This window comes from Rhinolophus sinicus, linkage group LG11 (genome assembly GCF_036562045.2).
Source record: "Rhinolophus sinicus isolate RSC01 linkage group LG11, ASM3656204v1, whole genome shotgun sequence".
NCBI classification, from domain to species: domain Eukaryota; kingdom Metazoa; phylum Chordata; class Mammalia; order Chiroptera; family Rhinolophidae; genus Rhinolophus; species Rhinolophus sinicus.
This window is the reverse complement of record NC_133760.1, coordinates 76,820,209-76,847,459: the sequence shown is the minus strand read 5'-3', so window position 1 is coordinate 76,847,459 and position 27,251 is coordinate 76,820,209. Positions and strand designations below refer to the sequence as shown.

Here is a 27,251-nt window from a genome sequence, read left to right as displayed (position 1 = left end):
CACAGCCAAATGTGGGGGTTCCTCTTCCTGGCACTGGTGTTCCAAGCTAGGGAGCCTGGTATGGGGCTGGGACTTCTGGCTGTTCTTGGGGGAACCTCTGCAGCTGAGATATCCCTCCTGATTTTTCAGCCACATGTGGGTGTGGAACCAGCGCATATCACATTTCTACCCCTTTTGCCAGTCTCACATGTCTTCCTCTTTATAGCCTTATTTATAGGACTTCTGTTCAGCTGATTTTCAGATGGTTGTCCAAATTGATTTTTCTATAATTTAGTTGTAGTTTTAATGTGGTCATGGTGGAGGCAAGCACAGCATTTTCCTACTTCATCATCTTGACCTGTTGCTCTTTTCTCTGACTGTTTGAATTCCAAATTCAATAAATATTTATCAGTCCTTATTTTACCAGACTCCACTGCTACATTTGAGTGTGTGAATCATTCCCTTCTTCTTTAAACTAACTCTTTCTTTTACTTTGGTGACACCACACTGGTTATCTTTTTACTTTATTTTTATGGCCCCTCTTCTCTGACCACACTTAAATATTGGTGATAACCTCAATCCCATCCTTGGTTCACCACTCTCCTTACTAGATTCATGCTCTCCAGGAGCTCTCCTCATTCAAGTTTTCAAATACCATCCACATGCTGATAACTCTCAAATCTATTCTTCCAGGCTGAATTATCCCTCCTTAAGGCAAACGTGGATATCTAGCTGTCACCAGCATCTCTACATGGTAGTCCCACAGATATCTCAGCCCTAACATGTTCCAATAGAAGGCCTCATCATCTCTCACTGCCCTATAGAAATGATCTCTCAACTGCAGGCTTCTTCCCCCGCATAGCTGACAGAATGTCCTTGGTCAAGGGTGATATTGGTCAAATCTGATTATGTCACTTCAGCCCCCACATTTAAACCCTTTAAAGATTTGATATTGCTTAACATGGAGTGCCAGCTTTTCTGTGATTTGTCTATCACCCACTTCTTTGGTGTCACCTTTTAGCAGCATCTGCCTCTCATTTTTGCTTACCTCGTGCTGTTTCCCATCTCTATTCTTTGCTCATGTTATCTTACCTAGTTAAATTCCCCACTAGCCATTTTCCTCTGTCTTACTATTGATAAACTTCTGATAAGTACAGTACTTCTGTGCTCTTATGTATATATACCACTGCCCTTTCTACATAAGATTATTATTATTTTCTTACTTTCTTTTCTCTTCTCCTCAACTTGGAGCTCCTAGAAGGTACAGAGGATAAGTAAAACAATATAATGAATAATTAAAATTTAGCATATGCTGTGAAAATGCTATGATAAGTGCAATATTTATCCATATGATATAGGTGTTACTTTAAAAACTCAGAGAATAGGCACCAAATCTACACAAAGAACCACTAGGGAAATCACCTTAGAGAAGAAACCTAAAATGAATTTTGAAGAGTGAATTGGAATTATCCAGACAAACGGTGAGGAACGAATGAGTAGTTGGTAAAGAAAGGATATAAAAAAAAAGAGAGAACCTGGCCACTGTGCGAATCACATGACTGAAACGAATAGGGCTAAAACACAGAGTGCCATGTAGGTACTGAATGATAAGTCTAGGTCAATAGACAAAGATGAAGTGTGGAAGGGTCTTGTGTGCCATATGTACAAACTTGAATTTTATCCTGAAATAGTTAAACTATAAAATGATTATTTTGATTTTCTATTTCATTGTCTCAGAGACCTTTAATCACCAAGCTACTCCTACTTCCAACTCTCATATCCTGAATCTAAGGATGCTCTCATAGAATTATTCTGTGGTAGCTATGATTTCTGGGGTCTTATTTGAATTAATGAAATGCTCCCCGATATCATAGGAGGACAAGCTTAGAAGAAAGAAACACCAAATAATGACAATATCCAACACTTCCCTTGTGTTAGGAACTTTAAAAATGTAAGCATCAAAATAATTCTTTAAGGTATAGAAACATTGGTGAGAGAGGTTAAGGATAGAGATCACAAAGCTAGTAAGTGGTGGCTGTAACTTCATGCTGTACGGCTCTAAGGCCCGCACACTTTCTGCTTTGTGGCATGGACTCCTATCACCAATCAAAGGATATTAGAAAATTGCAAAAACATAAGATACCTCTTAGCTGATAAAGATAACAAAGCTTTGAAAAATGGCAGCATGTGAAAATGTGTACGAGCTCTGACAATTAAGTTTGTGAACTTGTTGCAACAATGTTGCTAACCTTTTCTGTTGTCAGAGGGATTATTCATTATGAATTTGTACCAACTGGGCAAACAATTAACCAAGTTTACTATTTAGAAATGATGAAAAGGCTGCGTGAAAAAGTTAAACAACCTGCACTTTTCACCAACAATTCATGGTTTTTGCCTCAAGACAATGCACCAGCTCACGAGGCACTGTCTGTGAGGGAGTTTTTAGCCAGTAAACCGATAACTGTATTGGAACACCCTCCCTACTCACCTGATCTGGCCCCCAATGACTTCTTCCTTTATCCAAAGATAAAGGAAATATTGAAAGGAAAACATTTGGATGACATTCAGGACATCAGGGTAATACAATGACAGCTCTGATGGCCATTCCAGAAAAAGAGTTCCAAAATTGCTTTGAAGGGTGGACTAGGCACTGGTGTCAGTGCATAGCTTCTCAAGGGGAGTACTTCAAACATGACAAAGTGATATTCATCAATTTAGCACTTTTTCTACAAAGAGTTCACAAACTTAATTGTCTGACCTCGTACATGATAAATCAAATTCAAAAAGAACACACACTTATTAAAACTATAACAGATTGATTTAAATTATGATAGGGCATCAATGATGGAAGAGACTTCTATATACGTATTTCAAAGTATCATCGTTTAAAAACTAGAAAAATTCTGTCTGTAGTCCATGTGCTCATTGCCCTTAAACCACTCTTGGAGCTTGAAACCCGTCCAAGCCATGCAACTCCCTTTGACTTATAGCACCTAAAAAAACACTAAGATTATGTTAATTTCCTTCATAATGTACAGACTCATTATTTTTTAAAAAGGTAAGCTGTGTGCCTAAGGAATAAAAACTAAGAGAATTTAATAAGCAAAACTAAGAAGTCTGATACATGTTAATTATCATTTCTCATTTTTTAGAAAACATGCTTCTTAAGATACATAATAAGATCATTTTCTAGGTTTTGCCTAGAATTGACTGGCATATGCATATCTTTTGGGATTTGTTTTTTTCTTTAGAATTCAATCTTCCCACAAGGAAATGATCTTTGTAAGAAGGTTGTCATAAAATAAATTGTATTGGGTGAGTTCTAATATTTACTGTACAGATGATTTTCATCCTACATATATTTTTATGATTCTCATAGAGTGAATAAAGAACCTAGTTCCACAGTTTTTTGAAATTCTTTATATACCCACTATTGAAAAGCTTAAGTAAATATACATGTAAAAATTTATATTCAGTTTTGGATTTCAATGAGTCCTGTTTTGTGGTTGTCTTATGTTTCATTAAACAATCTACCAGAACCTTAGTCTTTTCCCTTTCCCAGATTAACATAAAATTTGCACACACACAAAAATCTTCCTCTATCATTTGGAATTCAAATAATGGGATACTGAGCATTACTCTTTTGTACCTGGAGGCTACAGACTTAATAGCTAAAACTCAGCGACCTGAAATCAGTAATATCCACCAGGAATGTAGACTGGAAGATTAAACCTGGGAGATCATAGATAGGACCATGGCTCCATCTAGCAAGTCAAGTGGAAAAAAGAAAAAGGAAAGCATAGAAAGCTCGATTATTCATGTAGTTTTTCTATACTGAGATATTTAAAAAAGTATTTTTCCCAGTTCTAGTAGTTTTCCAGTTCTAGACATTCTTCAACATTTTTCGAAGGGTCATTTATAAACAAGTCATAATAAATACAAACTTCATGAAGCTAGATACTCCCATTCATTTTAGTATCCTCAGCATCTCTAAGTTCCTCTTATTTAGTAAACAGTAGGCAAGTTAAGTTTTGAAAGTAGAAATGAATACTCAATAGTAAAAAATCCCAATCTAATTCCATAAAATATTAAGTACAAAAAGATTATTAGTCTTATTCTAATGAACATTTCTAGAGGACTTATTTACTACTATTTAAACAATGTCTGCTTTATTTTAATGGCTATTTAAGATAATATAACTATTGATAAATATTTTAATTAAAGTTATCAGAAAACCTTTACAATTAAAGGTAAATCTTCTTAACATATATTACTTTTAGAGATTATTTTGACTCATAACTGAAATGAGTATTAAAATTAATTGCTATATTTTATTATGCATGATTAATGTATGCATCACTCCTTATCACAAATTAATAAATTCAGACATCCCTTTTGTTAAAGGAACACGTATTTGGAATGTTTACTATAAAAATGTCAACTTCAATTTCTTTCCATTTTTTTTAAATGATTATATATTTTCATAAGGAGCCATTAGACATACATGCCATTCCACAGTGTCATCTTCTTTCCCAAGAGTCAGCAATGTGGTGAGCGGATTTCCCGAGAGGCCAGCATCACCGTCAAGAGATGGGTGTCCATACTGCAGCGGAAGCTCACTGGTTGGCGTTGGAGGGTAGGACCGCTTAAGAGTCTGGTTGATGATCTGGTGATCAAGGGTCATGAAGGGTTTTACTTGCTGTCTCTGGACTTTCGGTAGCTGAGTTCTCGCAGAACTTTCCAGGTGTGCGGGGACCTATAAAATAGAAACCAAAGAATTGCAATGGGTAAATCAGAGTTATGTCGAATTATCACAATATACACACTGTAACATCTAGTTTCTCTCTAAATAATGGTCTATGCTTCTGTCATAATTTACATAAGATATTAATTTGGTTATAGCTCTTAAGAAGTAATTTAAACTTTACAAACATATTTTAAATGCTAACCATGTTTTTTAGAATAGCCCTCAAAATTACGTGTAACAAACAAAATTTGGAAAAAATATATAGGCAGCAACACTTCTTGAGGGTCTAAAAAGGAGGGTTGAAATAATACAAGGAAAATACAGCTGATTAACTACTAATAGTGATTTTTATATAATATATTTTTTTGATTCCTTTGCATTACAAATCTGAATATTCCATGGCATATACTCACAACTATCATTTAAAAATTTTAAAAATTATCCAGGAGGGAGCAGAAACTAGAAATATATACATATATCAAATATTAAGTGTAATACTTTATGGGTGATTTTTTTCATTTTTCTATATTTTTCAGTTTCTATACTGAGCTTATTTTAATTTTTAAAAATCTTATTTTTCAACCCTTCCATATTCTCACTTTGTAATAATAATACTTTGATAGAGTCATCATGAATTGACAGAAAAAAAAGCATTCAGAAAAAAGTCTAACTAGTGTCATGTGCAACTAAGCAACTTTCCAGTACTCTGAAACCCCACTTTCAAAACATAGACTTAAAATTTGGGGCATCTTCAGCTTAGCCATCATAGGTGACCATATATCATTGTTTGTAAGAGGGCAATTTTAAGCATTTCAAGCTTTCCCTTTAAAAGCCTCTGGAAGTAGTATCGCTTGCGAGTCTCCTTGATATTTACTATGCTGTGATGTGGCTCTAATACATTTTCCTCAAGTGGCCTATATATAAACCTATTTAATATTTCCTTCATGTTAAACAATAGTAAAGATTGTTTTACAGTGCTTATTTTTTCTTTTATTTCAGTTACACAAACTACTCTTTAAATCCCTTAACATGCATTAGCCCAGATAAATAGCCTTTATGAAATATTTTGCATTTAAATTAGCTGGTTTGGGGTACAATATTGTAGTAGTTACTTTAGTTTAATTCTGTTATGCTGACATTTTTAGCATTATTTTAATTGTACTACTATAAAATAATTTTTCAGTCATGTAAAAAAGATTAAGATTGGTAATAAAGATTATACATATTACTAATTATATTGCTATGCGCTCTGAAGCTGTAAAATAACATTTCATTAAAATGCCAGGAGTAATTTTTTTAGGGTAGCTATTTAGATTATTTTGCAGTTTTAAGTTAATTCTTCTTAATCTGTATACATTTACAAAATATACATTATAAATAGCATTTTCAGGTTCAAAAATCTGAATGATCTTTTACAGAATATAACTGAATGCTAACGAACAGTGTATACCTACAAATTAAAATATCTCTTATTCTCAGAAGAGTATGTTGAATCAAAATTTAGAACATTCATTAACTAACTCATTTTTCACTTTTTATTCACTGACGCTAAAAGCCTTCATTATAGTGCTTATTGTATATTGTGTTACATCAGGAGTACAAGAGAAATCATGGATGTGATCCCAGGGCCCTAGGAGTTTTTGATCTAGTTGGGCAGTATTAATATCAACTGTAGCCAAAGCAACAATAATGATAATAATAATGTGCAAAAGGTACAGACATTGTGCTAAGCAATCTGTACACATTATTTTATTTAAACCTTGTTACAACCTTAGGAGATGGGTATCATTAGTATCCCCATTGCACCATAATGCTGAAACCACTGAGTCTTAGAGAGTTTAAGTGACATGCCTGTTATCACTCCTCTAGTAAGGGACGGAGCTGGAATACAGAGCCTTTCTTCCTAAACACTATGTGTATTAGCCCTGTAATGTGTACAATAAATTAAAATGCCAAAAAATGTATTGGTTTTTAAAAACTAATTGGAAGATAAAAATGGTTATAAATCAGGTGTTGGAAGGAGATGGTCCTGCACAGCGGGCAAAGGGGAGGAAATCTCAAACGCAAAATATCAAAATGAAAGAATATAAGAAGTTGGGAGATAGTCACACAGTTAGTTGTGAAAAGGAACTCACGTGAATACTTTTCCTTTCTCAAAGTAAGACGACCATCTCCTCTTTCGACAACCCGATACAGAGACATATTAAAATAGATAACGGAACCAACTCTAACTTTGTCTAAATTATTGGTTATTTATAGGGAATTCCAAAAGTTTAGCAGGCAAAAGTGGCATACATAACGTGTCTCTACATAACGTGTAAACTAAGCATAAGAGTCTAAAAGCTTAGTGGAGCAGAGAAATAGTCAATGGAATGTGATTAAGCTACTCTTCAGAAAATCTTTGTCTTTTCCAATCATGGACTTATCACAACAATAAGAAACTAAGTGGAAAACACCAGTTAAACCATGTACAGCCAATTTTAAAATACTTTTAAATTTCCTGGGATCTGCAGACACAACTATAAAACTATTGGATTTGTTTTACTGAAGGTCCCAGTATATATGGTGGGATGAAGTTAATGAAATCATAGGTTGCCATTGTTCATTTATTCACGTATGTAGGAAAGTGAGCCAAGTGTGTGTGTACAGAATGATACACTAACAATAGAAAGGAGACAACCACAGCGTCTACCTTCAAGGAAATAGTCACATTCTAGACAAGGAAAAAATATATGAGATGTCCAAGGGCAATGACTGGGTTTATCTTGTTGGCTGCTGTACTGCCATACTTCCTATACACAACCCAGGCACACCACGGGCTTTATAAACTATGTATTCACATGTATTCAGTGAATGGGTAAATGAATGAGTCTTTGAAGTACAGTGTGCGTGTGTCACTACGAAGACTGCAAAGAGCCTTGGAAATCCCCAAGAGGAGCAGATAAACCACAATCAGGACATCAGTCTTCACCTGGAAGACCCGATGGAGCATCTGTAGATGGTGATGTGGTTGACTGAGCTGTCAAAGCAATTAAGACAATCTGGATGTAGGGACATTTTGCTATGGAAAACAGTAACTAAATCATATGTCCAGAGCTCTGAATTATGTCTCAACAGTATTAACCTGACATGCTACTACTAGAAACTAAGAACAATGATGATCAATTTAAGTCTAAGGTTTTGTGTATGTAGAGAAATCTGCTTAATTTCACTTAAATAATTTATTTACTTATAGTCTCCCTGTTTTTCAAAACATAAATAATTATGATGTGTGAAGGTGGTGAGATGTATTTACATTTAAAAATGTAGGCTGAAGATTAACATTGTAATCAAGTACAAAATTTACCCATGAGCATCCTGGCAGCCAAGGAAAACGGAAAGAAAAATTAGGTGGAACCTTGTGAAAGTGTAGATATTTGACCATTTTTCATCTATAAAATGTCAGTTCCATCTGCTTCAATCTGATATATATTTCTTATTAAGAAATAAAATCATACCAGTTCTAAGGAGTCACAAATATTTTTCAGAATAGTATCTGAGAATTTATGAACTCGATCTTTTTCATGAAGGACTTGAATGGTATATTGAACAAAATTTCAATAGCAGCTTTTGCAAACTATGGAATGAAATTTTTCATATGCCTCTATTTTAAAAATATATATATTTATTGTCTGAAGTTGGGTCATCCAGGAAACATAGTCTGACATTGCCCAGGGAGGTTAGGCCAGTGGTATCGGAACCTCAGCTACAGTCGGGTGAAGAAACCAGGATAAGGCAGAGAGGCTCAGTCAGGAGGGGATAATATAGGCCGTGCGCTGTAACATCCACCATGTTCACTCTTGATCAAAGGCCCAAAGAATAATGTAAATCAGCTCAAGTGGAAAGCCCAAATATATAATGTTGCACTGATCTGACTGACCTTTTAGATAACAGAGTGGGCAGAACAGTGTTTTCCAAACCGATTTATAAAGCAGATTCCGTATTTGGATATACTAACATAAAAGTTCACCAATTAGATCATTATCCAACTAACAATTGTCTCACTCGAGGCTTTAGATTAAAAAAAAAAAAAAGTTCCATTATTTGGAGTTACAAAAATAAAAACTTAGATTAAAAAGTCTAATTAAAAAGATGTTTCAAATGTGGTTAAATTCCCATATTCTAATAAAGAAATGTGGGTCTTAAAAATTTAGAAGCATATGTATTGCTAAACTATAAAAATGCTTAGATCCATTCATAAGAAACCAGGACAATGTGCTTAATGGGTAATCTGGACTCTTAAAAAACGTTAGAATCACACAAACTCCTCCAAGTATAATGAGCTAAGGGAAGGAGTTAGTCAGGAAAAAAAAAACAAAAAAAACCCAAAAATCATTTTTCTGGTTGCAGAAAACATTCACTGGGAAATCACAATCACAAATACAAAATGTATGTATCTGTGGGTTTTATTTTTTTCCTTTTTTCCTTTTTCTATTCCTGCTTTTAGACAAGAATGGATGCAGGAATTCTGCCTTTTGAGAGAATTGATAGAGATCCATGAGAATGCAGTCTAATGTTGCAGAAACAAGTCAATTCTCAATCTCTGACAATAGCAGTTGAAACAACAGAAGATGATTTAGGGTATCTGCTAATCTGATGAGTTATTATTAGTACTATTTTTTTAATCCCAGAGTGTAGACCAATCTTGGGATGTTTCAACTCTGTAAATTAGCAAATATTTAATTAGGAATGAATTAAGACTAACAAAATGTTATGTGGTCTTATTTGCATTTGGATTTCAAATCTCCTGGTCGGTAGAGGGCTGAGGGAGTGATGTAATGTGCATGAGCCAAGCATTGTTACCTAGAAAGACTCTCTGTCCCTATGTGCGGTTATTCTTATTTTTGCAGAGTGGTTTTCAAAGTTTCACACAGTGGTTTCCAAACTATGCTCCTAGATACATGAGTTAATTTCTTCAATTTACTTTTCAGTGTTTACACTGTAGTCTTTTGACCTAATTCTTATTTGGTTTTCAGATCTGATCCAGTGGATAACAATAGGGAGAGTATATTGTACAAGGACATTTGAGAAACAAATGGACAGTTGTATTAAAAAACTTTGAAGGACTCCACCAACCCTGTGATTCTCTGTGTGTATGGTTGTACATATATGCACTACTTGTATCAGATCTCTATAAATATTTCTATATATCATCTTTATGCAGGCATATATATTTTAGCTTCTTTAAAAATGTTGTATTTTTATAAAGAAAGTACAATGTAATGGTAAAAGCCCTCAACTAATTCTTCAGCATTCACTCAGCAAACATTTAATGAGAGTTTGTTCTTTGTTAAAGGCAGTCTCAAGGGAAAGTCATTCCTCTCCAGAAAGCAGGTCTGTGACCCACGTGTCATCATCCACCTGGAGACCACTTATCTAAACTGAGGGCATGGAACCTGGGAGGAGATGAAACACCTTCTGGGTACTAGCCTTTTGAAACTCAAAACTAAAAAGCGATGGCAAATATCACACAAGCAATTACCTCAATAACAAGACTTTTTATCATCATTAATTTGACTAGCCAAACAAATTAATCAGGCACCTACCTCATAAGCATATTTAAACTATCTGCAAGGACAGAAACAGAAATATATTCAGTCAGAAATAAATTTCTTCTAAATATATTGCCAGGTGATATTAAATATATATATATATATATATATATATATATATATATATATATATATATATATAGTCACCAAACACACACACACACACACACACACACACATACACACACCCACACACCAAAAAGCAAGACAGACAATCCCATTGCTATGACAGTACTTATTTAATTTTGTTAATTTTGTACTAAGCTTGAATTTAATAAATGAAGTAAAAGCTTGGACTTCACTAGTGAGTAATAGGTAACTATCAATTATGTTCCTAGTATCAGAGGTATATCAGAGGAAATCTATTTTGGGGGGCTTATGAATCTACTACCTCCTAGGTATCTACTCATAAAAGCCATATGACATTTGTTAATGTTCTGTAGTAAAGATTGATAACTCATTTCTTCAAGTCTTACTTTCTTCACAGCAGCCTTGGATATAATATACCCATAAATCTCATCTTGACTAAACCTAAAATTATATAGTCGAGCTTGTCTGATTGAGATATAACTACTGAACAAAGTAGGGCCCAGTTCATCAAAAGTTTTACTTAGGTTTCTGAATAACTGTCAGCATATTTCAGCTAAGCATTATATAATCCAAAGCTATTTGATGGATAATAATATAAAATGTGATTGTAACATATTCATTCAGTCCCAATCATTTGAATTTGGGTAATTCCAGTGGTATGTCTTTGAGGGGAGACCCACACTTAAAAGACTTTAAAGAGGCATGAATATTATTAATCAGAGTTTTCCTAATTCAGTAGTGTTCTAGCAGTAAAAATGCTTGCACTCCATGAACATTTATATCTGCACTATAAAGTCCAAGCTTCTTTAACATTCCCTTACAATTAATCCAGCTCCATTGACTGCATTGATTTGTTTTGTTTATGTTAGTATCTCCTTAAAATTACCATTTTGTACCTTTAAAAGAATTAAATAAACCAGCAATAAATGTGGTTTATTCCATCTGATATTTTTTTCAGAGTATGCATATTTGGAATTTTTGAGCCATAAACATCAATTAAGCCACTTCATGTTGGCTTCAAAACAGCACAACAGCCATGCACACACTTAAATCAACTGGCAACATCGTTAGTAACCAAACTAAGTTAATATGAAACATGCAGAAAACTTAAGCCACAATACATTAAAATATACTTGACATTGTGTTCATGGGTTTAACATTCATTAATTCTATAAATATTTTTGAGTGTCTTTCACACACCAGGTTTTATGGAACTGTAAAAGCTCTGAGGATAAAATTATGAACAAAATAGACATAACTCAGTCTTCATAGAGTTCACAGTCTATTAGGAGAGACACATAATTAAACATATCATTATAACTCAATGGAATAAATCCTATGAAAGTAAAATGTGTCACAAAATCAAGCAGAAATACCTAGATAAAATGTGAACAAATCATTCAAACGACAGTTTCTGCTGCTAATTTCACTAATTTATTCACTTAACATATGGATGCCTATATATGCTAGCCACTTGGGTGGGTAATAATGGTGAGCAAAGTCTCTCTCCTCACGTGGCTAGTTCATGGAGAGGTGAAAGAGACAGATTTTAATCAAATGATCACGCAAATGACTAAATTTTCAAATGCTATAAGGATAGGAAGGAGAGGTACACTTGAGTATGAGCATGTAGAAAAAATTATCTAGATAAAAGTTAGGGGTAACTTCTGCGAGGAAGGGACGATAGAGCCGAATCTGGAGGATGATAGGAAGTAACTAGAGGGAGATGTAGAAAAAGCATTCCAGGGAGATGGAACAGTGTGTGCAATGACCTTGGTCGGAGGAAGCAAGAGGAGAAAAAGCACTGAAACGAGGTAATGGGACTAGAACAGAGACATTGTCGTGTGCTATGAGGCCGGTGTGGCCAGTGGAAGTGGTCCATGCAATCCTTTAGGTATATAAAGGTGTCTTACTTCCTTTATCACAAGAAAGGGACATAGTAGTTTGGTTGGAAGAATTTTAGAGGGGTAACTGAGAGAGTCAAGGAGAGAAACAAGGGCTGCTTCAACTATGATCATGTGATCAGGGTAAGGTGGTCACCTGATAACTAGTAGCTGGATTTGAGGGATATTAGAAATGGATTAAGAAATGACACTTGAGCTTCTGGCTTAAGTGACTGAATGGATAGTAACACTCTTCACATAGAAGACTGTCCTTTACATTGGGGTCAGGGGGCAGAGAATCATAAGATTGGTTTTGAACACACTGAGTTTGTGATGTTCTGAAGGTGTCCAAAAGGGTATGTGAAGTAGGCAGCTGGATGTATGGGTTTGGAATTCCGAAGTAAGGAAGGAGTTGTGGATAAAATTTACATGCCATCTATACTTAGGTGATAGCTGATGAGATGATGGTTGGAGGATGTACAGAATTACAAGAGAAGAGGGCCTGGAATTACACATGGTAGACTCCCACATTCTATTTACACATAGGGAAATCTATTCTGATCCTAAACCCAATTTGCCTTAGGTGCCATTGATTTTTTCCGCACATTTTACAAAATGCTTATTTGAAGTTTGTGTGTGTTACATTGCCAGGTAAATCTTCCTTAATTAAATAGTTACTATTTTGCCTATTTCTAAAATTATTCATTAATCCCTTTGATATAGATAATGTATTATTTTCCTTGTCCAACTGCATTGCAACTGTCATGTTATCAGTCCTCAACCTCTCAAGTGCAATTTCAAAATCCAGAAAGTTCTGAAAATCAGAATTAAAAAAAAAAAAAATTGGTGCCTTCCGATTTGGTGGCAAAATCAGATCTAAAATGAAGTAAGGCTATGTATAGTCTTTCTTTATTCCACCTGCAGTAGATATCCAAATGCATTGCTGCAGCTATAGTAATGTATTTGATTATGGGATGCTGTATTTGGCCCCTCTAGGAGGGTGGGTATCAAGGAATAAATAGTATATGTATATATTGCCTTTCAAAATCAGAAATAGTGAGAATTTTGAAACACATCTAGCCCTACTTTTTGAATAATAGATTTCATACTGCCTGTTTATTGGGTGAATAGAATGTAGAAAGGACTATGCTATATGGTTTGCATATATTATCTTATTGAACCTTACAATATCATAAATAAAAACTGAAATGGCCCTTCACAATTAATTTTTAAAATATTAGCACAATATTTAATTGATTTTTCTTTTCAGAAATTACAATGTATCAAAAATTTAAATTTAAATTTAGCATATGTTATTTCTTGATAATATATAAAGAAATGAGGCGAAGATACGTCCTTTCCAATTCAACAAACCAATTCAGTGAATTAAAGATGTATTCTTCCCAAGAATGAGTCATCCATGTATAACATTATGTTTTGATATTATTAGGCAAATTCATATTTAGAGCTTATAGCTATATTTAAGTAAATTAATATTTCAGTTTCTATGCTTTTTAGAGTTTTGCATACAATTCAATTGTTTCCTATAAGTATGGAAATATACAAGTTAATTACTTAAGCTAGATTCAATAAAATGTCTTAATTTCAGAAAAAAAGTTTGTCTGACTGCATTAATTCTTAAACATTAATATTTATTAGGAAGACTTTTATAAAGCAAAAGACATTTTGCTTCAGAAATCAACAACTGTGTTTAGCTGATGCTTTTTACACTTCACAGTTACTTTCAACTTAAAACAAAGCTCTCATGTAATGCTTAAATGCATTGTTTTTCATCCTCAGTATAATGACATTTTGATTATGAAGTTGTGAGTGTTCTTTCAAGGATGCAGAGAATAAAGGAAAAACAAGACTGACTTCTTTAAAAGGTCATATTTCAAATATCTTGGAAAGTCATCAATGCATTTTTTTTAATTTACATGTTCCAAAGCCATAAATAAGAATATCTGGGATAAAAATCCTATAATACTTGCCACCTCTTGTATCATTCTGTTACAAATACATTATATTTCTCATTTTTAATTATTTCTTAATGGTTAGATTACAGACAATATCAATATATGATCAACATATGCTAATCTTATAAAAGAAATGGACTGGCCACTTAATGTAGTTGAATTTATAATAAAGAAATTTATACAATAAGAATAAAAGAATCATAAATGTTTATTCCTGAAAAAATTCTAAACAATTCAAAGGGTTTTATACTATCTCAAACTTGAAAACCTTTAAAATCTTTTATCTACTTTATGAGTTGATATATGATCATCAATTAATGAAGTCATTTTTATCATAATAAAATGTCATCATTATAACTGCAGTCTTCTAGTCTAACCATTTTCTAAAGAATATGATTGGGGCATTTTAGATAGTTAAATATTAAAATAATCTAGCTGAAAATGAGATTTTGAAATTATTCATTTTGACTGACAAACTGAAGAAAATGGCTTTATTTCATAAGTACATTTCTATCACTCAATTTTTGTAGATATTACTAGTGTTTCCCTGGGGGAATGGAAAGGTAAAATTTATATTGTCTTTGTTTTACTTAACTAATAAATATGATTATTTTGCATTCTCTGTGTTCTAAATGTACCTGTTATTACATTACCTACATTAATCAAATTCTTCAAGTAATTAGGCCTTCTTGTAGGAAAGGCCCTCAGTTATAGTTATTGTAATTTCAGCTTCCCCTTGTCACTAAAGAACAATGTTCTTTTAGAATCAAAGAAATACACTTCTGTTTTAAATTTTTCACGGTTATAGAAAATACATGGCCATGACACATTGATTCATCAAGAAGACTGATCCCAGGACCACGTGGATTAGTTGAGACATCAGAATGCAAAATAATAGTAGCCACAGTCACAGGTATCAAAGAGTCCAATGATTTCAGTAAGGACTTTTGTCCTCATTTTGTAGATGAAGACACTAAAGCTCAAACAGATTATCAGACTTGCTCACAATCCCACAGGCAAGAAAGTGAACTTGACTTCTCCTCTTTTGATTGCAAGTACGTTCAACTGCAAGTTATTTATTATCTACTCACAAGGATAATAAGATTCAACTCCAGTCCCTACTGTTAGGAAAAAAATGAGTCCTATATCTTACTACAAATATAAACCAACTGACTGCACCCTGGTAAAGAAACCTTTGGGATTACTTCCCCACTCATAATACAGTTTGACTTCATTCACGTACGATTTTGTTTCTGTTTTATTTTGTGTTTCACATCACCTGTTTTGTAACCATCACGTGCTGCAAGATCTGGGTTCTCCATACAGTATGGGACAATGCTATAATAGAAATCTGCCATCAGAAAATATTAACTCTAGATGAGTCTTTCTTGAAAGTGCTTTGTTCTACTTCAGTCTCTAGATCTGTGTATTAAATATACACTATTCTGAAGAGTCCTAGCCCTCTTCCCCAGGAGAAATTTTAATTTCATTATAGCATCTTTACTATTACTTTGATGTTTCTTTTCTAAAAACCTCTAACTCCTTTTTATAAGAGAGAAAGGGTGGATGGGGAGAGACAGGAGTGGGGAAGGCAGAAAATATTATTTTCAGCTTGGCTTGTTCTATATAAATATCATGACTATTCTATTTGGGAATTTTTAACTTCTTTCTCTGAGGGATAAATTTAAGAAATAAACAAATGCATATAAAAAGCCGGCAAGAATTGAAGTAACAGAAAAGTTCTTTGTAAGATCTTTCTTTTGTGTCAATTACTTTTGAGAAATAAGGAAAAAATCAAAATGCTTGTTACCATTGTCATTTGGAATACTTGGAAAGTACTTTACTGTAACTTCAGAGGTGAAGATCCAGGATTCTATTTTCCATGCTAATTTGAACTAACCAATTAAAATAAAACTTTTTCATTGAAAACTAAAGGAGAAAACAAAAATATATTAGAAAATATATTGTTTTAGCCTTTTAAAACTCTTACCAATTATTTACAATTATTTTGTGATAGGTAAAATAATGCCTCACTCATCAAAGATGTCCACATCTTAAACCCCAGAACCTGTGGCTTTGTCAGAATACATTACAAAAGGGACTTTGTGGGTGTGATTAAATTAAGGAGTTTGAGATGGGGAAATTCTCTCGGATTACTTGGATTACCCTCAGGGGAGGGTCCTTAGAAGAGGGAGACAGGAGGGTCAGAATCCAACAGAAGGAGATATGACTACAGAAGCAGATGAATGTTAATGAATGTTGAGCCACAGAATATGGGCAACTTCCAGAAGCTGGAAAAGGCAAGGAAACATACTATCCCACAGGGGTGTCTAAACTTTTTTCAACGTTTTTTACCAAGGGCCATATGCGGTAAAATACACAAACAGCCGGGCCACTCACTTGAGGTGAAGTACGTATTGCCTAACCTGGTTTATTTAAGTAAACTAAATATAGTTTTGGAATTTGCTGCGGGCCAATTAACAATGGATTGTGCACCGCAGTTGGCCCGCGGGCCGCAGTTTTGACACCCCTGCAGAACCTCCAGAAAGAAACTAAGCCCTACTGACACTTGGATTTTAACCCAGTAAAAATGATTTCACATTGTCCTCTAGAACTATAAGATAGTAAATGTGTGTTATTTTAAGTCACGAAGTTTGATGACTTTTATTACAGCAGCAATAGGAAACTAATATGTATGCCTTTTTAATTCCAAGTTTTCTTTTATCATTCTTATAGCATTACGAATTTTTCTGATGGCTTTGAAGAAACGCCCTCCATGGAAATGCTGGTACCATAGGATTTCCTTATCAGAACTGAAATCCCTTGAGGAAAATCCTAACAGGTCGGTTTCCTAAATCTAACACCTTTAATTAACTTTTCAATGTTACTAAAATGCTCTAGTAATAGAAATTACAAAGGCAAAATATTCTTCCTTCCTTCCTTCCTTCTTCCTCTAGTTCTTTTTTTCCTTTTTTTCTTAATATGATATACAGAAAGTACAGGTGAGGACAGATGAAAATAGAAAACTAGACAGAAGCCAGTTCATAAAAAGGAATAAATATTACCCTAAGCTTTGTTCTTATAACCTTAATGTGCCATATGAAGCTTTTAGCAGGATAGTAACGTAATCAATTGTTTAGAAATATCTCTCAGGCAATAATATGGAGACTGAATTATTGAATGACCAGGCTGGGCACAAGGAGAACAATCAGGAGTTTTCGGGAATATTCCAGGAGAGAAGAACAAAATGCCCAAACTAAGGCAATAATATTTGATACTGGAAAGATAGGTCAAATATACCCCATGATATAGAGGAAAATATTTGATTGATTTATACATGGGGTGAAGAGGAAGGAAGCTACAACACTCCAGTCTGAAATGGGAAGTGGTGGAGAAGATGGCATTTACCAAAATAAGGAATAAAAGTGGAGGGAGGCAAAAGTTTTGAAGAAAAGATAATACTTTCAACACCAGACTTAATGAAATCAGAGTGCCTGTGGAATATCCAAGAGGGAAACCTAGTAAACAGCTAGATGTGTGGATTTAGAGAAGCATATTTGGGGGTCAGCACAGAAGTCATTGAATTAGGGTTTTAGATAAAGTCACACAGGATGTATATATATATATATGAGAGAAACAGAGAGACAGATAGACAGACAGAGATCACAAATACCTCAAAATTTAAAATTTATATGAACAAGTACTCATAATGACAACCCCCAAAACCTATGTCTCCCCAGTTTTCTCCCAATCAGTTAATTATTAATACCTGGGAGTATTTGGATTTCAGCCTCTGTGTGTGTGTGTGTATGTGTGTGTGTGTGTGTGTATGTGTGTGTGTGTGTGTTTATAAGTGGAGAGATTTCATCATGTTTACATGCAGACAGTAACATGTAATTAAGGAGAGGTCATAGATATAAGTGAAAAAAGAATGACTGATTAAATAAGTGACTGCAAAGACAGGTATTGAGTGGGACCTAAAGCAAGAGACCTCACTTTGGCGGAAATATTCTCTTTCTGTGAAACAGTAGAAAAAAGGAAAAATGTATTTTGATAAAGGTACTTTTAGGTTTCTGGGAAGAGAGTTGAAAATGTCTTTTTAAATTAGATTTTCTCAGTAAAGTTATAGGTAAATTCATCTGCTGAGAATGTGGGTAGAGGAGACGAGGTACAATGTTGGATGAGGAAGGAAAGTATACACAAGCTACCAAAGGGAAAGGGAGCGAACGGGCAGGAATGATGCCCACTGTGTAGAAGGCCCAGCTGAAACTGAACATCACAAATTTGCACACGTCCCAATTTGCATATTGTCCTGGTCCTGTCTTCCTTGACCGCTGCCTGGAGGCTGAGCTTAGAGGCTGCACTGGACCAGGATGGTCACCTATAGCAGAAGCGCAACGGGGCATGAAGTGACTGTGCTTGTGACAACTGACTGGAATTCGCTGGGTGAAGGCTGGATGTGGAAGGGAGCAAAGGCTAAGGGGTGAGAAAATGGACGAGCCAATGGATGAGAAGACTCAATCCCACCAAAGAGCAAGTGTGAGGAGAGAGAGAGCAAGAGGACTGAAAGGCTGAGAGCTGTGATCCCAGCCTGACATTGGATCACCCCCCGAAAGCTGCTGAATCTGGGAAACAATGTGCTCCATGACCCCTCGGACTTCTATAACATCTTTCCCTTCGATTGCTCACTAACCTCCACCTTAGGAAGCCACTGGACATCTCCAGAAATATCCATGCTTGTTAACACTGATCACTTGCTTGGTTGGGGCAAACATTTGACCATATATGATTGATTGGCCATGTGTACTTGTCTATCAACCATGCTTCCTCTTATCAATGGGAAATTATCTCCAAAAATTGCAGCACCAAAGATGGTTTTAATCTTCTTCCTTACTATTTGTAGGATATTTTACAATGACAAAATGGAGGCCCTTTTCTTAACTTTAAATATAATGTTTCCATGAGAGCTAATTTTAAAAAAGTGATGCATGGTATAAATAATTTGGTTTCTAAACTTTTCCACCATTTTAATAACTTTTGCCATCAGTGTCACCATTTGGGTGAGCCTTCTCTTTCACTGACACTGAATTTTTAAATATGTAGCCACAGACTATAGGGCAAGTAGACAACTGGTATGAGACCCAAAGACAATAATGAATAGTGTTTATACAGTATTTTATAATTTACAGACCACTTTGTTATCCATTGATCCCTCTTAGGATCTCTTATTTGATCCCATATGAATATGATCCCTTATTTGACAGATTTTATTGATAAGCCAACTAAGATTCAGAGACGTAAAGCAAGTTGTTAAAGTAGCACAGAGTTAAAAATCAATCCAAACCCTCTTATCTCTATTCTAGTGCTCTCTTTAAAGTAAAAACTATGTTAATAATCATAGTGATAATAATAGCATATATTGCTGATACGTACACAAAGTTTGCTTTGCATCAGGCACAGGGTTTGGAGCACCCCGACCTAGTCACAGGTAACCCCCACAGCAAGCCAGCAAGGTGAGGAGCCTTGTTCTCTGGGCACTGCCCGTGAGAATGTGGACATAAAGCATAGGCTAAGGAGCCCTGAAGCAAAGCAGGAGTTCACAGCCTCACTGGTCTGACTACGGAGTCTTTGTTCCTCATCAGAAGTGATTGTGAAAATGAAGCTGTTTGCCTTTCAAATTAACAAATATTTTCAAATGGCAATACCTAGTCCTGAAGGCACAATGCACCGTATCAGGCAGCAGCAGGAGTTGCTGCCAGAAGGGAAATTTGTACACTTTCATAGCCTAAGAAAATAATCTTAACTGTGTGGAAGATTTGAAGCATCCAGATGATCATTGAAGCATTATTAGTAATGACTGTAATGTAGAGAACATATAAAATGTAAGTATATCTCCAAGGACTCTCTATAGCATTCTTCAAACTGTGAGATTTAATTTACTTCTCACTTTTACTGAGGTCAACGGGCTTTATTGGTAAAAACAATCATAAAATGACTAGAAAGCATAAACTTTGAAAACAAAGCTGAAGTATGCTCCCTTTCCCTCTATTAATCATGTAATTTGAAAAAGTAGAATGATATATCAAGTGACTCTAACACAGATGAAATGTGACTATTAAGCAAAATGTTTTAAGAACAGTGTCGTTGTATTCATTACTAACTCTGGTCCTAACATCTATCTAATCTTATCACTGAACTTATTTAATAAAGTACATGAGAAACATTGGCATGGGAAAGTTAGGATTTTAGGAGCGCTGGAAAGCAGCACATGAATGTCTTTCAAACAACAGGATATTTCAAATTCTCAGTGTAAATGCACTAGGATTTTCAACCAGCCAATGTAAACCAGACCTTATAACAATGTGCTTATAGCAGACAATAACCTCGTTATGTTCTCCCCAGAAATGTGAAAATAAATCATTCTCTCAGTCTTTATGATGGTGTTTTTATCTTGCCCAAACCTGGGAGCTCATTTCAAAGTAAAATTCCTGAAAGAACATATGCATAGATATATAAAGGAGCTTGCTTTTAAAAAACAGCTCAAATAATAATGTCAACCAGATTTTTTTGCCTCGCCAAAGGTTTTGCTTGTTTTGTTTTTTTTGTTTTATTTTGTTGTTGTTGTTGTTTTGTTGTTTTGGTTCTCTCTCTCTCTCTCTCTCTCTCTCTCTCACTCTCTCTCTCTCTCTCTCTCTCTCTCAGAAATTCTTCTTTGAAAGACTGCTATTCGTGGCAAGGTCAACTTTGCTGAGCCACAAGTCACTAACAACTGAACTAGTAACCTGATATCTGAGAAGTTATTTGCTGTCACACGTCTGTCATCAACCCTTCAGAAGAGTTAGAGAATATGATGCCTTATTAGGACTTGGCCAAGTTAGGGTAGAGTTTCAATCTTATTGAACTCTACTCGTATATGTGCATAGGGAAAAATGTGATTGTTTTTTAGCCTATAAATACATTGCCAGCTCTAGCAAGCAGCAAGACATCTCACTCTAGAAAGTCAAATGTTGCGATGTGTCACTTTCAAACTTCTCTCACTGGCCCCAGGAAAATAAGTACCGATTTCAAATAACGTTATTTAAAGTAGATTCTGGTATACAGACACCCACGTCCTCCGAAGTTAAATTTTCCAGTTAGATTGTCTCCAGTCAATCTGACCACTTAAACCTGACAGGCAAGCCAGTCAAATAAGCAGTCACAGTGGGCCAAAAATCTGTCAAAATGGTTTGCTTAACTGGTGATTACTTTTTGACTGACTTGAGCAGTCAAGTTAATCAAAACAGTCAAACCCAGTTTCCCATGTATACACAGTCCTAGTTCTTCCTGTTTTAGTAGGTGTGCCCTGTTTATATATTTGGAAGGGGTTTTATTAAGTTACATTGTTTAAGAGAAACAAGTCGGGGGGATCACTTCGTAAATTATATAAATGTCTAACCACTGTGCTGTACACCTGAAACTAATATAAAACAATATTGAATGTCAATGGTAATTGACAATGTAAGATATTTTTTTAAAAGAGAAACAAGTCAGAGAAGTTGTGAGTAACTAGTTTGACAATTACTGCTCCCTTCAGACTTCTTCCTCAGCTTCCACACAGGGAGAAAGGCTCACTGGGCCTGCCTGAGAGCTACAGATGGAAGCAAGGGGGAGAGGCAAACAAAAGAAAAGCACCCTAGGAACCCAAAGGATCCATACACCCAGCTCCTAATGTTTCTTGGTCAGAGGATTGAGACATGTGTCTTGACAATGGAATGGCTAGTTGTATTCTTTGAGATTAAATTAAAACACTTAGAAAGGGCTCAGTGTAGGGTTTGGTGACATAGATGTCACTCTTGATAATGGTTTTCCATTCCTAGTGTGAATAGTCACTTTTGTCAGAAGAAAAACAAACTTTAAGAATCCCTTACTTAATTTAAACATGAGTGTGAGGGTGACTTAATTTCTCAGCTTGCACAAATGGCAACCTTGAATAGCAGCCTGAGGTTTCAAAAGCATTGGTGGAGCCCAGTCAGTACTGCAGGTTTGGGAAGTAGCCCACCTGGCTTCAAACCTAAGTGACTCACTGACAAGCTGTGTGCCTTTGGACCAAACATTTCCCTCCCAGGATGTAAGTACCCTGATCTGAATTTTCTGCAATACTACTACTCAGTTCCTCAGACTGTTCTGATTACTAAACGACTTAATGTGCACACGGCACTTTCAATGGGGTAGGGTTCGGGCCACTTCTTGTGGAGAGGCATCTGACCACAGGAAGATGGTCCAGTTCAAGTTCACCATCATTGTGAGAACATCTGCTCGAATAAAGTATTTTAATGAAGTACCAGACTCCTTTTGCAACAGCATCTTTGTTTGGCCTTATTCCAATTAAAAGTTTCATTATTCAATATCTTTATAATTTCTAATAACAACACTAATTTTAATTCACCATGTTTCTAAGAGCCATAATGTAATACATATCTAATTAATAATAATTTATATTTCTGGTTCTTCAAGCAAAGAAAAGGACTTGATATTTGATATTGCATATTTGGGACTTCCTAGAGAGAATTTGTCTCCTGGGCCTCTGAAGGTATTACAAGTAAATCAGAGAAGCCAAAATCATTGAACACTGACCTATCATATCCAGAGCCCATGTCCTTTCCACTTTGAGTTATAAAAAAATAAAACAAAAATGTCTGGAATATAAAACTCATGTATTTCAAAGGATTTAGAGCTGGATAGGATTTCAAAAGCTAGTTAATTCAGCAAATACAAAGTAGAATGTCTTGTTAATTGAAGATGGCTGGAACATCAATTAATAAACCACAAACCAAGCAACTGTTGTGACATCAAAATTTTCCTTGCTGTTTTCTTGGCTGATTTCTCTGTCATTATAGAAGTAGTCATCTCACACGGTAATGTGCAAAAAGCCTGAAGACTCCGAAGAAGCATGAATGAATTAGACCTCTGGGAAGAGCCCAGGCTTCCAGCTAAAACTCGGGACAGGAGGGTGTAATCCAACACACAGGATTAACATCTCAGGAGACTTGCCCTAGGTCACTTCATCTCTCTGTGATGCCTTATCCTCTAGGTGGAAATAAAAACAGTGAACTCTCTTAAATGTGCCCTATGGTCTGATTAAAGATTGAAAAGGTCTCTAAAAAATCCACAGCACTCCCAGGGAAAAATGCTAAATATCATTATCATTATTACACCAAATGCCATAATTTGGTCTCCTCAGATTCCCTCTTTATGTAGATTCCATCAAACTCTGACTTTTGACTTTTTGCCTCTCTGACCAAATCTCCAATGACAAAGCAAAGGGAAATGTTGAGGCAATTAGTGGGAAATGGAAGCAATTAATTCCCTTTTTTAGTGGAGACCTGGCCTCTGTGAACCAGTTTAACCAAAAATAATCAATGACCTTTCTCTGACCAAACTGAAGCAAATCTACTTGATATTTGTCACTGGTTATCCATTTACTGCTTCAACATTAATGAGTCTCTTCACTTTGCCCCTTTATTTTATGAAATAGAGCCATCTATTCTGGTCCCTTGTTACCTCTGCAGCTGCTATTTTTGCAAATCTAATACAGGCACAGACCTTGTTATTCATATGAAAGCCTAGGAGCCATTTTTAACACAGCTGTGCTTTCTGATTCTCCCCAAACCTGTCCCTTGTACTGTCTCCCCTTCTCTGCTATAAAGATAGGTCCTTGTTCAAAATGAATGCAACAGAACAACAAAGATAAAGTTTACATTTGAAAGTGGCCCGAAAAAGATTGTATAATTTACCTGTGTCTGAGCACCATACAGACTTAGATCCGTGGTCCTGCTCCGTCACTATTCCCTGGTCACCTTGGGAAAGGCACCTTTCCTTCAAAAACCTTACTTTTCTCTTCTGAACAATAAAGATAACAGCACCTTTCTGGAGAGTATTGTCAGACTCAAATGAGGTGAGACATGCAAAGCCTTTTAAACTGATGAGAGCCCAATCAGTGTTAGCCATTATCAACTGGTGAAGAAAAGAGAAGAAAAAAGAACATTTCATGTAACATAGCTGATGCTGATACTCACTAACACTCTTGTAAGATGACTGCTACTCAAGCAGACTAGTGAACTTTTACTGACTCTCATTTAACCCCCAGTAGAGGACTTAATATTTTAGCTTATGCATTTATTTGATAAATTCTTTCCTTCTCCTGGGATATTCTGGAATATCTTTGCTTGCTATTTTGTTGTTGTTTATTTTGTCTTTAGACAAATATGTTTTAAGAAACTAATCAACTTTTTGCCACACATTTCACTGGATGTGTTCAGTAGGACTCAATGTAAGTGAATTTAAATACAACTTACTACAACCAGTGTTTTATGTTGAAACAAATAGAAATGCAAATTTATTGGCAACAATTTTTTAGAAAATATGGAAAAGTAGAAAGGACCTATGAAGAAAAGATAACTTAAAGGTTACTTCCCAAATTATGCAAAGAGTTGCCTTGTTCTATATTTTATCTTGCTCTGAGAGCTCTGTCCTAATGCTGTTTTCAGGAGAGGGTGTTGGGGTGGGGGAAGCCAGATACGTGAAATAACAGCCAATGGTTATGCTTCATGCTCTGAAAATCTGTCAAAAATGTGAGATCATGAGTCCCATAAGAAGGTGGAGAGAGATCCCACCTTTGGGCTCTGATCTGGATTTCCAATCTTAGAGCTCCCACATCCAATGTGAGTTTGATATCCCAGGAATAAATTCAGAAGTGCTCTTCAGGCCCAGAAGACCTAACTTTAACACCAACAGACCCCTCACCATAACTTAAAGTATTCAGCAAACACACACACACACACACACACACACACACACACACACACGAGAGAGAGAGAGAGAGAGAGAGAGAGAGAGAGAGAGAGAGAGACTTATTCAAAGTCACATGGCAAGTTAGTAGCAGGCTAAAACTGCTGAATTGACTTCCTATTTCACAGTGTGTTCTATCAGCACTAAATCCAGCAACCACAAAGAAATCACTGAATCACCTGCAAATATTTGCTTGGCCCACTGGTCTGGGAGCTAATCCATGTTCCGTTTAAGTGGTTATTTCTACAGTGAAAATGACACAGTCCACCACCTTTGATTTTCTTATGAAGGAGGTTATATCATGTTTTTAGCAAAATGCTTGTCTTCGGTTCCTGCCAGAGGTGCAACCACTCTGCAAAGTATTACCCAGAGACACACGCTTTTCCAGGTTTCTCAAAGCAGATACAGGAGCATTCTATAAACCAAATCTAAAACCAATGATTGTATTCTCTCATCCCTCCAGTATGTGTCCCAAATGGCCAGAAATATCCTGCTAAAACACAATCAGACCCAACTACTCCCCTTGCTAAAATCTTACAGCACTTAAAGCAGAGCTCTTAGGGTCTACCGTGCCTTATCTCCCCAGCCCACTTTTCGTTATTCCGTACAATGATGCCACGCTCTAACAAAGACCCCTGAATATGGCTTGCTTTTCATAACGCTGCACATGCTAATTTCTAGTATGATGCCTCTCTCCTACCCTTTGCCTGCCTAGAGAATAGCTATTTATTTTTCAAGATATACTTCAACCTCATCTCTTTGAACATGTTGTAAAACCCCAGACTCACAGCAAATTCATATACAGAAGGTGCCACAAAAATGTATACACATTTTAAGAAAGGATAAAACTATTAAAATTATACTGATGGTAACCACTTTGAGCACCTCTTGTAATTGCAGAAGTCAAACGTGACTTGTATTCAGCTTTTGTTATAGATATGTATTATTACAATTTTTATACAGTTTTTTTATTTCTTAAAATGTGTATACATTTTTGGCACCCTCTGTATACTTTTATTAGAACACTTTACAGTGTGATTAATTGTTGAAATGCCTCGATTGTTAACTGGCAGGTAACATATAATAGCTTATACATCTTATCCTCAAAACCTAGCAACTGGTACAGTCCTCTACTTATACACCTTCAACTTGACCAAACTTAAGTAAAGATTAACTAAGGTACTGATCAAGAAAAAAGCCACACATTTTCTACCTTCTCCAGAGGACGGTGTTATCAGTCATCTCACTGGACAGACTCACCCCCTGGTTTGTTTCTATACTTAAGAATGGATATGCTCAGAGTTTTCCAAACTCTATAACCCCACATGTCACAATAAGTGTTCAAAAGGCTAACAAGAAAAAATGGTGGTTTGCAATAAAAAACAATAGATGTTTTAAATTTTGAGAGCAGAGTGGATATAAAGGTTGAATATGCTTATGGAAAAATGTTTAATGGTAGGCATAATTCTGATGGAAAGAGCAAATCACCCATCATGTGAAAAGTGCCTGGCACACGGGAAGGACAATCATAAGCCACAGAAGAGGAAAAGTGTTTGATTAAGTGGAGAGAAAATTTAGAAGTTTACCAGAACTTAGTCTGATGGTAAAAAAAAAAAAAATGCTGCTTACAAAACTGTTGCAGACTTCAGATGGTTCAGTAGGTTCAAATCCATCTGAATTTGCTCGGGATCAAAGGGAATAGAGTGTAAATATCTTAGCTGCTAAGAAATTCCCTACAGACACTAGCTGAGATCATTACCTGTCAGATTTTCAGTGCAGTAGGGACTGGTTTCGATTTGGGGAGAGTGGGGAAAGATGTTTGAGAGAATGTGGGATAAAGGAAATAGGAAAATAACTGATTGAACACACAGAAAGTTCTGGCTCAAATTTTTATCTGGATGGAAATACATGTAAGGATGCTGAATATCTTTCAAAAGTTGTTTTTTTCATGTGCCTATCAACTTCCGTATTGGAAACATGTTCACACAAGAAATAAAGAAAGGAACAAAGGGAGGGACGAAAGGATTCTCTGTCTCAGTGGAAGGAGCTAGAAAGTGAATCGCAGCCTGTTCTAGTATGCAGGCTGAGAAGTGTTCCAGGAAAGGCAAGAGGTGATTTGGAAATACTCTTCCATGGAAACTCAAGGATGAATAGAGGG

General features: G+C 35.6%; 1 protein-coding gene across 3 annotated transcripts in view; it reads right to left on the bottom strand.

Annotated features, from left to right (window-relative positions):
* Positions 1–27,251, bottom strand: part of TFEC (transcription factor EC) — a 191,632-nt gene that overhangs the window by 45,787 nt on the left and 118,594 nt on the right. For all 3 annotated transcript variants that reach the window (XM_019743198.2, XM_074315689.1, XM_019743199.2), the window contains one exon: positions 4,484–4,735. In XM_019743198.2, the coding sequence (XP_019598757.2) occupies positions 4,484–4,735 (252 nt within the window). The remainder of the gene's footprint in view (positions 1–4,483; positions 4,736–27,251) is intronic.